Source organism: Panthera uncia (genome assembly GCF_023721935.1).
Source record: "Panthera uncia isolate 11264 chromosome A3 unlocalized genomic scaffold, Puncia_PCG_1.0 HiC_scaffold_12, whole genome shotgun sequence".
NCBI lineage: Eukaryota > Metazoa > Chordata > Mammalia > Carnivora > Felidae > Panthera > Panthera uncia.
Genome location: NW_026057579.1, coordinates 11,126,514 through 11,139,228, shown reverse-complemented (window position 1 = coordinate 11,139,228; position 12,715 = coordinate 11,126,514). Strand labels below are relative to the sequence as shown.

The 12,715-nt window shown below is 43.4% G+C and overlaps 1 protein-coding gene across 2 annotated transcripts in view; it reads left to right on the top strand.

Annotated features, from left to right (window-relative positions):
- CRIM1 (cysteine rich transmembrane BMP regulator 1) overlaps window positions 1–12,715 on the top strand; it is a 187,788-nt gene that overhangs the window by 111,074 nt on the left and 63,999 nt on the right. For both annotated transcript variants that reach the window (XM_049651883.1, XM_049651882.1), the window contains exons 6-7: window positions 4,719–4,901; window positions 7,576–7,773. In XM_049651883.1, coding sequence (XP_049507840.1) covers window positions 4,719–4,901; window positions 7,576–7,773 — 381 coding nt within the window. The remainder of the gene's footprint in view (window positions 1–4,718; window positions 4,902–7,575; window positions 7,774–12,715) is intronic.

Here is a 12,715-nt window from a genome sequence, read left to right as displayed (position 1 = left end):
CCCCCAGCGCCCTGGGAAAATCTTACTGTTGTCATAAGGCCATCATTAGAGGATATCACATATCAAACACTCCTTGTCACCACTTAGAACAACAGAGGTCTATTTATATTTATATAAAGCTTTGCTTATCCACAAAGGATTTCAGGCACCTTCATAGCAAGAACAAAAGCCATAACACGAAAATACTAATGAGAAAAGAGAGAACCATAAAGTTGTATGCAAATGCTGAAAGTGAAAACCGAAAAGAAGAAAGCGCCCGCAGGTGTGCAGGCTGTAAGTGTCTGTCTGCATAATTGCCAGGGTTAAACATTAGCAAGGCTCCCAACTTCCTGGCCGTCAAAGTGGAAAAAAAGGAGATAGAGTTAGATACGCAGGTCTTATTTTCAGAGGAAAGAACCTACTGGAGGGGGCAACTCTCTTCTCACCTGGAAATTTGAAAGGCACTGGCTGATGCAGTAGGTCACGTCCTCAGTCCCGTTCACACCACCAATACAGACACGGGTTTCCTGCGACAGCTCTTCTCAACACAGAGCAAAAGCCACATATTCAAATGCAACTCAGCGAAAGCAGTTCTCAGAGATGAGTTCGGCACACAGCTGGAATCTAGATGTCTGGAGCATTGCCTCCCAGATTTTGAGAACCCCCCCCCAACAATGTAGGAATAGTTCTAGAAACCCCAGTTGAGGGGACAGTGGGTTGAATGTTACCTAACCCCACGTATGGAAATGGAGACAGCATGTCACCACTCAGTTTCCTAAGCTGCCATCTAGGTGATCCGTGTGTGTGTGTGTGTGTGTGTGTGTGTGTGTGTGTGTGTTTTAAGATTAAGTATTAAAGTGAAAACACAAGATGGAAAATATTCACAGAGAATTTGCAAACTCCTAAGTTTTGAAAACATCAGCCTGGATGAATAGATGGAGAGAACATTCTTCACAAACATTCTCTTTGATTCGGTTCGGTTCCGGTGGTGGGACTAGACAGTTGCAAACCAGATCGAGACAGTTTGTGACGCCTTCTCTGATGAGAGCCAAAAGTAAGACTTATGAGGTGTTAGGTGAACAAGAGCCCTGTTTAGAAACCAAAGGAACAGGTGGTATGATTGAGCTCCTTTGATGGAAACTTAGAAGTCATCAAGTTCATCACCTGGAACTATGACCCACAGCCAGGCCTGGAGTAATCTCAAGTCTCCTTCAAGAAGCAGCTCTGTGCCTGCTCGGGCCCACAGACAGAAGTTTTATCTTCAGTCAGCTGGAACTGAGCGGTGGCCTCTGCTTCTTTTTGATGAGTGCGTGTTCTCCATTTTGCTGTAATGCACTCCATCGTCTTACACGAGCACCCTCCCCCTCCCCACCTCATGCTTAGAGGAGTTTGGGTTTGAAATCTCAAGCATAGAATATGGAAGGTTGCTCAGATACATGATCAGTCGTATGTGCGTATCTGAATAAAATAGAGTATCTTGGTTTGAGTGTCATAGCCAGTAACTGCCTCTGCCAGCATCAGGCAGTAAACCGTAAAATTGACCAGTCGTGGGAGAGCCATCCCCAGAGTTGGCTTGCTTTTTGTGTAAAATTTGGGTCTAGAAAACTCAGACCTGCAGTCTTTTAGTTGAAAATGAATACACAACATCTATTGAGAACCCACTGTCTGTATAGCAGTAATGCTCAGTAATGTTTCTAGAGGTATAATATCTACTTCTACCGTAATTCAGAGAATAAGTATTTCACTTACTAGGCACTTATTGAGCACCCATTGTGTTCCTGGGGCCTTCTCAAGCTGCTCTTCCTTAAGAGTGATGATCCTACCTTTTGCACTCCCTTATGAGGGTGGTTCCCTTTTCCTTATCCTGCTCTGGCACATACACGTCTTCCCCCAATGGAAAAGGGTTTTCTCCCTTCAGTATTGTAGAACCCCATGTACCCTGTCTTTGTGGGCCATCAGTTTGCTGTTGACATATGGAGAGATTTTCAGATGTTTCCTGACGTATGGTTGTCTCTCTTTTGGCTTCTGCGGTCCACCCACTGGCCTTCCTACACAGCTCACCGCCAGGGAAATGAGACCAGAGGCAAGATATTAGCCTTTTCCTACTGAGAGATTGAAGGGAAAAAGCAACAGAAGTGTATCTATTTGGACTTTTCTTCCACTTTCACATTTGATATAAAAGTTCTACATTTTAGTCTTCTCTTTCACTAAAATTATATACCTATCACCATCTGCCAATCACTGTAATTTGGCAGGCAGTAAAGGTTATTAACCAACTATCAGGTTTTGTTGGGTTTTTTTTTTTTTTTCAGGAGTTCTGGACTATATTAAAGAGAAAAGAGAAGATTCCATAACTAAGAAATATAAAATTTAATTGGGCAGACATGAAACAACACACACACAAAAAATCACTGACAAGACACTTTTATGCATCTCTGCATTGAGAACTATAAATTCCATAGTAAATTATTTCTTTGTACTATTTTTCATTTCCACAACCACTTAAATTGTTCCTTACAGAGGTAGTGGTAATCTCCACATGCTTCCGAGGATCACATTTATATCCCCTACAGGTGAGGAAGTAATTGGTCACTGCTCTTCAAAGATCACTGCCATCCTTCTTATTTGTATTTTTTTCTGAAGAGCGTCTATAAATTTCTCTCAGCATCAAATAGGGATTTCATTATGGGGATTTCATTATGGGACGTGCGTGTGTGTGTGTGTGTGTGCGCGCGCGCGCGCGTGCGCGTGCGGCCGGGGGGACTGGGGGTGGGGTGTTTATCCTAGAGAACTCATTATGTTTTCTAGGCTGTGTTTTGGGGGACTCCCCGTCTCTCTAGATCCCACCCCCCCTTGTTCTCTGTGCATTAGCTAGTGAACCCTAACTGCCAGATCCTTCATCAACCCCGTCCCCACCCGCTTAAGCTTCTGCACACCCTACCAAAAATACTGGTTCATCTGGAGCGGCATTATTCATAACCAGACTCTTCCCTCCTCACTTACTTCAAATCTTGCACCAAGATTTGTAGCTTCACGCAGATGGTGGATTTGGCTGATTAATGTAACCAAGTAATTCATATTGATGGGTTTATACTTTTGTCCCTTCATTTTGAATGGGTGCTCAGCATTTTGTTACAGTATTTTACCTCACTGCACAGCATGCAAGTTTGATTTGCAAGAGCGCTCCCGTTTTCTACACTTTGGAACTTGTGGTCTCACTGCCCAGTTCCTTCTATTCCCTGCTCAGATTAGTATGTTGGCTGAAAGCATATAGAAGAATTCTGAGCTATAATGAGATGATACTTTGTAACACAATATTAGTTTTCTGGAAAAAGAAATCATATATACAGCCAGCAGTAGGGACTCGGTTCAGACCTGCACTTTTGCTGCCTGTGTAAACACAGATGCACAGCCGGCCTCACACCAGTCAAGTGACTTTAGGCAGGTCACCTAATCTCTTTAAGTTTCATTCTCCTAATCAAAGAAATGGATATTAGCACTTGCTCTGTCTTCTCCACTGCACTATTATAAACTCAAATGAGAAAGTCATTGTCCTTAGGTATAAACCAGGTGCAAATACATTCAAATTAAAATGCGGTGAAAGTCTCTTTAAAAGTTTCAAACATGCAAGGTGACATATCAAATGATGTTGGCTCATAGGAGCCCATGAACGATGCTTGTATCATAATCTAGCTTTCCCCACCTTATTAAACAGGGTATTTCAGCCTAGGAGAACTTTCTTCAATTTGGGAATATTTTTATGTTGCCAGCTTCATTGAGACACATATCATGCAGTTTACCAAGTTACACAGTTCAGTGGTTTTTAGAATATTCACAGAGTTGTGGAATCATCACGATCAATTTTACTATACTCATTAGTCTCCCCCCCCCCCCGACCCCGCCAAACTTCCCAGCTCATTAGCAGTCACTCCCCATTTGCCCCCAGCACCCCCACACCTAGGCAACAACTAACCCAATTTTTGTCTCCATAGATGTCCCTATTATGGGCATTTCATATAAATAGAATCATATAATATATGGGGTTTTTTTTTAATGGCTTCCTTTAATTAGTGTAATTTTTTCAAGGTTCATTAATATTATAGCATGTATCAAAACTTCATACATTTTATGGCCAAGAAGTATTTCATTGTATGGATATACCACATTTTGTTTTCTCATAACATCAGTTCATAGACATTTAGGTTGTTTCCAAGAAAGGGAATGGTGTTTTGTTAAAGTCCAGGTACTATTAAAACTATGGATTATTAACCCAGATAGAAGAAATAATTTAGGAGCGAACACTGAAAGAACACAAGAACATCACCTCCAAAAGACCTTAAGTAAATTGTTTTTGAGGCAGAGCAGAGCCTAATGTGGAGGCAAGATCGTTTATTTGACGCAGAGAATTCTTTAGCAAAACACACATAATGTCTTTAAAGCACATATCAGATATATGAGTTTCATGCTCAGATGGTTACCTTTGTTTGTTTGGAGTAGGGGTAAGTCGGTGTAGATTTTTGTTCAGGAGAATTTCAGTTCCTTGGGGCAGGAAGATAACTGACTTTGTTTAATTGTATTTTGCATTGCCTTACTGTTTTCATTGTACAAATTATATCAATTTGGTAAATTTCTATCAAATTCTAACGTTCTGTCAGAATTTTCTAGAGGCTGATTGAAGAACAAAAGGCACCACCCAGAAATGACTTTGAATATGCCTTGTTTGCTTTAACTCCTTTCAGAAACAAAGCCAGCCTGTGTCTTCAATAACGTGGAATATAATGACGGAGATATGTTTCGAATGGACAACTGTCGGTTCTGTCGATGCCAAGGGGGTGTTTCCATCTGCTTCACTGCCCAGTGTGGTGAGCTGAACTGCGAGAGGTACTATGTGCCCGAAGGAGAGTGCTGCCCAGTGTGTGAGGGTAAGAGAAAGTGCTCATTAAGGTTAATAAGCATATACATGGCTCAGACTTTTAATATCAAAATCAACACAATTCAGTCTCACCCAAAAATAGAAGAAAATTGAAGAAGTTCCCTTTTTGTGACATCATGGCCCATCTTTCAGGACTTTGATCATGTCAGGAGGAGTGCATGAGATGTCTCCCCAAGGGAAGTTATGCCCTGGGTGTAGAAAGTGGGCCACCTCTCTACACAGGTCAACATGAGATTTCCCGGAAGTGCTATCCATTCCCCCCCTCCCTTGATTCCAGAAGTTCCTCAGCAAGATCTGGGGACGTCAGAGTTCACACCCTGCTTTCCTCAGATTATTCAGCTGGAACAAGCCAGCCCTGATCATTGACCATCTCAGCCAGTCAGCTCAGAGGGGAGCTTGCCCTGTCTCCTTTCCACACCCACAGCCCTGCAGGTCGGGTCAGGACTCTACTCCTTGAAAATGTGTATTTGGTGAGAGAGGGGTTGTGTGGCATGGTGGTGACACCAGCTGAAGCCCAGCCAAGTGTCAGGTATGGCCCTGGGCAGAAGGCTCTCAGGGTCTGCTTTCTCTGTATCCCTTCATCCCTCTAAGAAGTAATAGTTTCATGTTTCTCCAACAGGCTTTACTCTCCCACCTCTGCTATTTGTAAATAGTGAACATTTCAGAATAATGATTCTGAATATCCATTCACTATGGCCTGCACATTTTAAGGTTTAGGAAACTGAAGTTCAAAAAGGTAGAGTCATTTGTCTAAGTTTATGATACCCCCATACCTGATTGTGTCTCTGGTGTGAACACATCACTCTGGCCCAAGGTGACGTGGGCCTTCTTGTCTGGACTGACGGGGTCACAGACCCTCAGTCTGGAATCAGACGTTTCCGTCTTGCGTCTAAAGTCCACCCTGCCTTTGGGGTGCCTGGGTGGCTCAGTCGGTTGAGTGTCTGACTTCAGTTTGGGCATGATCTCATGGTTCATGAGTTCGAGCCCCACGTCGAGCTCTGTGCTGGCAGCTCAGAGCCTGGTGCCTGCTTCAGATTCTGTGTCTCCCTCTCTCCTGCCCCTCCCCCGCTGTGCACCCTATCTCTCTTTCTCTCAAAAATAAAAAATAAACGTTAAAAAAAAAAAAACAACTTAAAGTCCACCCTGCCTTTATCTGTGCACAGGAAACAGAGGACAGAATGCCACGCCACATTCTGTACCTTTTTCTGTCTTCCTACGGTCCTGTTCAGTGTCTGAGCTATATTTACCACATAATATTGGAGATCTGAAAATGTTTAAAGTATACAAACTACATTCCTAACATTGAACAATTGTTTATACCAGGGAAATTCTTTCCCGTCTTAGCAATTATTTTAGCTGACATAAGAGAAAGGTGGTTCACTTTTTAGAAGTGTCGTTGTGGATTAATTTTTTTAAAAAGTCACGTCAAACTTTTAACCTTCCCAAATGATTTGTTCCCTAGCTGGCCCCAGTTTGTAATAGTTTCTCAAACTACATAGCAGTTGGTAGTGTAAAAACACAGATAGGAACCTCTGTGTAATAATCATAATGAGAGGTCTGGGCGCAGATCCGGTTATGTCTCACTTCCTGGAATTCAGATCCAGGCTCAGAGTAGAAATGAAGTATGCAGTGTAATATTTTTTATGAAGAAATTTATAAAGTCTTATCTAGCTCAGGTCTCTTGGCTGCTTCCCTTTCTGGCAGGCTGACTTTCTAAAGCTGTGACTGCATGATTTTAACTTTTGGCGTTCTGACTTTCTTATAACGCCCTGTTACCTCTTTAGACTAAAGAGGACCAAACTCATGAGTGCCTGGTCTTTCCTCCCCACTCAGCAGCCCTTACTTTTTGAAGCCAGGTTTTACGTGTTTCTGAAAAAGAAGATTGAGTGGTTTATCTGGTTGCTCTCATTATGATAGTAGTTGGGGATTTTGTGTGCAGTGTTTATGTCCTGGTCAGTAACCTCAGAAAACATTTTTTAGTTTTTAACAGTAGCCTTGGCTACTTTTGTTCCCCATCCTCGGCTGCTGCTTGGCCACCCAGCTCACGGGGAGAAAAATAGCCTAAGTTCATAGCCTTTCCTCCAGGGCACAAACAGCCACCCACTGTATGTCTAAACCATCCTCATCTCAAACAAGGCCACAGCAAATTCCTGCTGTCCTCCTCACTGTTGTCCACGTGGACCTCCAGGCACCCCGAGATAGACTTCAGTCCATCCTAGAAGTCACGGTGTCACTCTGAGTTGGACAGGGGCATTATTTCCCCCACTCTACAGGTGATGAAATTGAAGTATGATTAAACATTAAAGCTGACAACTCAGAAGACCTTGTCAGAGCCTAAAATGGACCTATGTTTTGCAGTCACCAACCCCCAGCTCTGCCCACCGAGTTTTGGAACTTTATGTAGTGGTAACACCTGCACGTTGGTTTTTACACCACAGATCCCCTGCCCTGTCTGCAGTGTCAGGATGGGTGGACATGAACTCAGTAGGACAGCTGCTTTTGCATGTCCCCCCTGGAGACCCCTTATGCAGCCCGAGCTTCTGCCGATCACAGCTGGAAAAGAACTGCTGATGACTAGCACCTGGGAAAAATGTCTCCAGGTGCAGGCAGGGATAAGATTTAGAATGCCCTCCATCTCACTCTGAGCTCACATTTTGATTTAGATCCAGTGTATCCTTTTAATAATCCTGCCGGCTGCTACGCCAGCGGTCAGATCCGCGCTCACGGAGACCGGTGGCGGGAAGACGACTGCACGTTCTGCCAGTGCATCAATGGGGAGCCCCACTGCGTGGCGACAGCCTGCGGGCAGAGCTGCATGAACCCCGTCAAAGTGCCCGGCGAGTGTTGCCCTGTGTGCGAAGGTAAGCCTTGTTGATTCTGCTGAGTCCCTGGCGGATGCCTCCAGTTGGGTCAGCTTCTGCCAGTATGTTCTTGTTTGTTTTTTATTTCCTCGGGCATAATGTCTACTTCATGCTGTTACCAGTTGCAGATGAATTTTTTTTTTCCCCCCTACGGGCCCAAACTAATCATTTGGGGGCAAGTGTTGCAAACTTGCAATGAGAATGGCCTGGTCTCTCTTTTTTTACTGCTGCAGATATGCTTATCTCAATTCTTTACAATATAAGAATATATACATTTCAGTTCAGTTCACTTCAAGCCTAATTAGCCATCCAAAGGTCAACGCAATAAAACAGAATGGGAGATAAGACCCGTGACTCAAGCGTAGTGTGTTTGAGTTATGATGCTTCCATGAGCCCAGGAGTCCTGATGGCTAGAAGGAAAGCCTGGAACCATCAAAGGCAACTTGCATTCCTCACTGCCTTCCTTCTGAGCATCCATTCTGCTTCTAGTATCCTGAGGCTTTGACTTTGGTCTTGGCTGCCTGCATTCACTCTTCCTGTTTAATGGAGAGGAGCCCGAGGCATTCTGGGACGGTCTTTCCCCAAACCCTATTCCAGTCCATTTCCCCCATCCTGGGAAGGTTCTCTGCACCCTTAAGGTAGCTTTAATCCTCTGTCTGTGTCTGTTAGTACAGACAAGAGAGCAAATATACTGACAGATCCAATAGAGAGAATCCATCATTAAGAAGCACATTTGCATAGTAAAATGAACTAAAGTGGATCATGTTGAAGATGGATCCTTCTAGAATTTTTTAAAACAGCTATTAAGGAACTGACAGGTCTTTTCAGAAATTCAGTTAAGTTGACTAAGTCCTGTATCAAGAAGTCTTTTGCTTCTACCCAGATTGTAAGAAACTCAGACTTCAGAGTTTGCCTGACCAGCTTTATTAACCTCTGAGGGCTTAGAATTATAAAGAACTTAAAAATCATACAAACATTTAAGGGGAGGACTCTGGGTCTATTGACATCACCAGTTCCCTCGCCATTATTCTGCTCAGAATGCAGCTGCCACACTCCAAAAGTTTATAGCTTCCAGATGACCAGTTTTGTGGAAATCACCCACCCCTCACACATACACTCCTCCCATCCCCTGAAGGCAGTGTTTCAGCACCGGAAAAAGGAGTGGACGGAAATACGTGTGATGGTATATGGTTTGGCTTTGTGAGAAAAGGCACCTGGCTGAAACAGAGGTGGGAAGATCTTTCCCTGAGAATTTGGGACAGTCCGCTGTTGACTTGAAATCCTTAAGTACATATATGTGCATTGTAACATTGAGAGAAATTTAAAGCCTAAATATATTAACAAACACTAATCCTTTAACTTCGTGAGTCCTGAATTATAAATTGAAAATAAGACTAAAAAGCTTCTTAAACAAACAACAACAAAAAAAATAGGGTCTTTCGTCTAAAAGGAAATGAAGGGAAGACAGACCCTTTTGCATTCATTAGCTTACCTACCATAGTGACAGAGAAGGGAAACTGTTAGTGACTGGGAATATCTGTGTGTGTGTGAAAAGGACTGATTTATTTGTACAGCATGTAGATGTTTGGAGAGGGAATGAATGTTAGAGTTTGGTCTCACATCTCTGTGGAGGTGTGATCTAACCTTCCACTGTTTGAGAAAAGAGTGATAGTTTTGGTCAGCTGTTAATTCCAAAAAATTTACTAAGAACTTCTGATTGTCCAAATGCGGCACTGGACACAAAGATAAATGAGAGACAACTCCTCGTTAAGGTCAAAGAAAATATTTTAGACTGTTTTATACAAAACCAGGAGAAAAGGCATGCCCGTATTTAGGTACTGTGCGGTAAGTACCTGATGTCGTCTAATGCACAAGCAACACTGTGCTGAAGGCCACATCATCCTGTTTTAAAGCTGCAGAAATTAAGGTTGAGTGAGATTTCGGTAATTCCCTCCAAGGTCAGTTGCCGTTATATAGCAGTGATGGGATACACAGCAGTCCTGTCAGATTCGGCTACGTTCCATCATTTTTCCCATGCCCCCAGATGTCGTCTGTTTACTCACACCCCTATTGCCACTTTTCTTATTCGTCTCTCTTCATTTCTGGCTCTTGGCCCGATGTCAGGGGGAGTGGGGTGACAGAGGAGGAGGTCATTTGTGGTTTGAAATCTACTCCGGGTGTTTCTGGACCTACCCACCTACCCCCCTCCTACCCCACCCTTTCCCACCTGCCCCCCTCCCCTGCCCTGGTTTGAGGAGCTCGGGCAGGGGTGGGGGGCAGGAGAAGGATGCCTTTGACAGTTACAACAGATTTCCTTCCCAAGTCTCATGTCCAGACAGTCTCCTTCCCAGAACTCAGCACCTTGATTTCAAGCTCTAAGCTTTGCTGCCCTCAATTCCTTGGTTTCTCCTTGCAGCACTTTTCTCTCTGCATCCAGCCTTCACCATGCTCCATTTTCTAGTCCTCAGAGAACTTGATTGGTTATGTTGAGTTTCTTGTTTTTAACTTAAGTAGTGAGTTTCATATAAGATTATGCTTGCTGTCCAGTAACTTTCCTTTTAAGGTGTAGTAGGAAGACAGACAGATTCTTTTTGTTATGGGATCAAAAAAGAGCATGCAACTTTAAGACTGAGTACCAGAAGGTTACATATTAATAATAATAAACTTATAAAACAATATAAGGCAAATGAAACTTATTGCTTAGTTTATAGGACCTGAGAAAGTCTCCGGAACTATTTGAAAACAATTTTTTTCAGCAGCATATTTAAACAGAATTTCAAGTGATCTCAGAATAGCGAAAAGATTAGATGAAATAAGAAAAAGGGAAGGTGTTAATGTGTAATAATCAGCCACGATTACTTGGAGAAACCAGGAACACTGGTATTTATGCAGTTTGTACACAGTAAATTCCTCTGTGCACAATTGCATAACAAATGTTGGCCCTCACCCTATTAGCTACAGTCCCAGGGTACTCAGAGCCTGAAATTAGATGAAAGAGCCCACACAGAGATTGTGGTTTGAGATTCTTTCTAAATAGATTACTAGACTACCACATATGGTATTAGGTATTAGGTATTAGGACCTACAGCTGGGACAAACATTGTTGTGACTAGAGATCTGTACGTTCCAAGTGACAATGCCATGCGCTTGGTTACTCCTGGAGGACAGGGGAACTAGGGCCCTTCAAGACTAGGCTGTTACTTGATAGCTAACTCAATTCACAAGTACCTAAGTGCTTTTTAAATTGGCACTTAAGTACTCTCGTGATTGAGTCTTACCAAGTTATTGTCAACACCCAATTCAGGTATACAGATAAGCCATCCCATTGTGTGAGTCTGTAACTGACTGTATTCTCAGGTTTTGCTCTACTGGCTTTTCTCCCCCTTTCCTCTTATTCTTCAATCACATGATTTTAGTTTTCTCGCCCTTGTTAAAGAGCTAGGATAGAAGAGAATGGAATAGCGTACGACGTTTGCAATGCAATTTAAGCGTACAGATGGAAGATGTGTCCTTATCTCCTTAAACACTGAAAACAGAAAAGGTGGCAGAGTGAGGGCTTCCTCAGCATCTGGCACCGTTTGTGTCCTCTCATTTATAGCCCTTAATGACAGTGGCTAACATTTCTTGCACACCGACAAAGACAGCCTGTTTTAAGGGCATCAGCTCCTTTGATTCTCACAACTTCCCTCTGCTAGCCCCATCCTAATCATCACAGAACCCATAGTTAGAGGTCATGTGACTCGCCCAAGGTCGTAGAGCTCGAAACTGGCCGGCCAGTGTGTTCCCAGAGCCCTGGCTCTGGACCACTCAGGAGTGCTGCCTCTGAGACAGCACACGGCGCTCCAGGTCCACGAGTAGCCTGAAAGAGGCTACTCCCCAACGAGCCGGGAATTTATCATATTTTGTAAATCCAAAAGACAGCACCTGACACGTAAGTAGGTGCTCAGAAATTGTTAATGAATAAATGATGAGCGAGTGAGGCAGGGAGGGAGCAAGAGCCTGGAGTAGGAAATCAAGCAAACTCCTCTTACAGACCTCCTCCTGAGCTAAGGAAGGAGGAAGACTGTGGGCAGACCCTGGTAGAGGTTTCTGTAACCAGAGCCTCACATGCTGACCCTGAGCAGATGAAGAAAGAGCAATGTTAGAATACTTATATTTGAGGGGCACCTGGGGGACTCCGACTCTTGGCTCCAGCACAGGTGGTGATCTCATGGTTCATGAGATCAAGCCCTGAATCCGGCTCTGCGCTGAGCACAGAGCCCGCTTGGGCTTTTGTCTCCCTCTCCCTCTCGGTCTCTGCCCCTCCCCCGCATGCTCTCTACCTGTCTCTCAAAATAAATAAACTTAAAAAAAAAAAAAATGCCTATGTTTGAAAATACACTTTGAGAGTAGGAAGCAAGAGTGTTAGATGGAGTGTGTTTGGCACACGATGGGCCCAGATGTCTACAGGCGAGCTGGACCCATTAGCTTCAAGTTGACCACGCGTCCTCCTGATGAGCACGGAGCTCTCGACTCCCTCCCAGGGCAGCCACAGGGCTCTTTCATCACTGGTTTGTAAACTGTGGTTTATTCCCTCTTCAGTTTAGCCCCTGTGTCCAGAGTCCCACAAGGCTAATGCTCACTGGCAAGTTGAATGTACTGCTTTTAAGACCTGCCTTGTTATTTCACTACGTTTTTTTTTAACATCGCAATTCAATATTGAAAGTACTTCAACTTTTTCCCAGTAATATCAGATATAAGTGGTGCCTATGCTGATTCTTAATGTCAGAGGGACCCTAAGGACACAGTACCATTTTCTGTTTAAAAAAAAAAAAAATCTGTTTTATATTTAAAGGTAAGATAGGTGTTGAGGAGGGAAATATTGGCTACAAGGTATATATGACATGCACTTGATGACCCAATAAGAAAAATGCAAGAAATGTGAACAGGTATGAATGAGGCC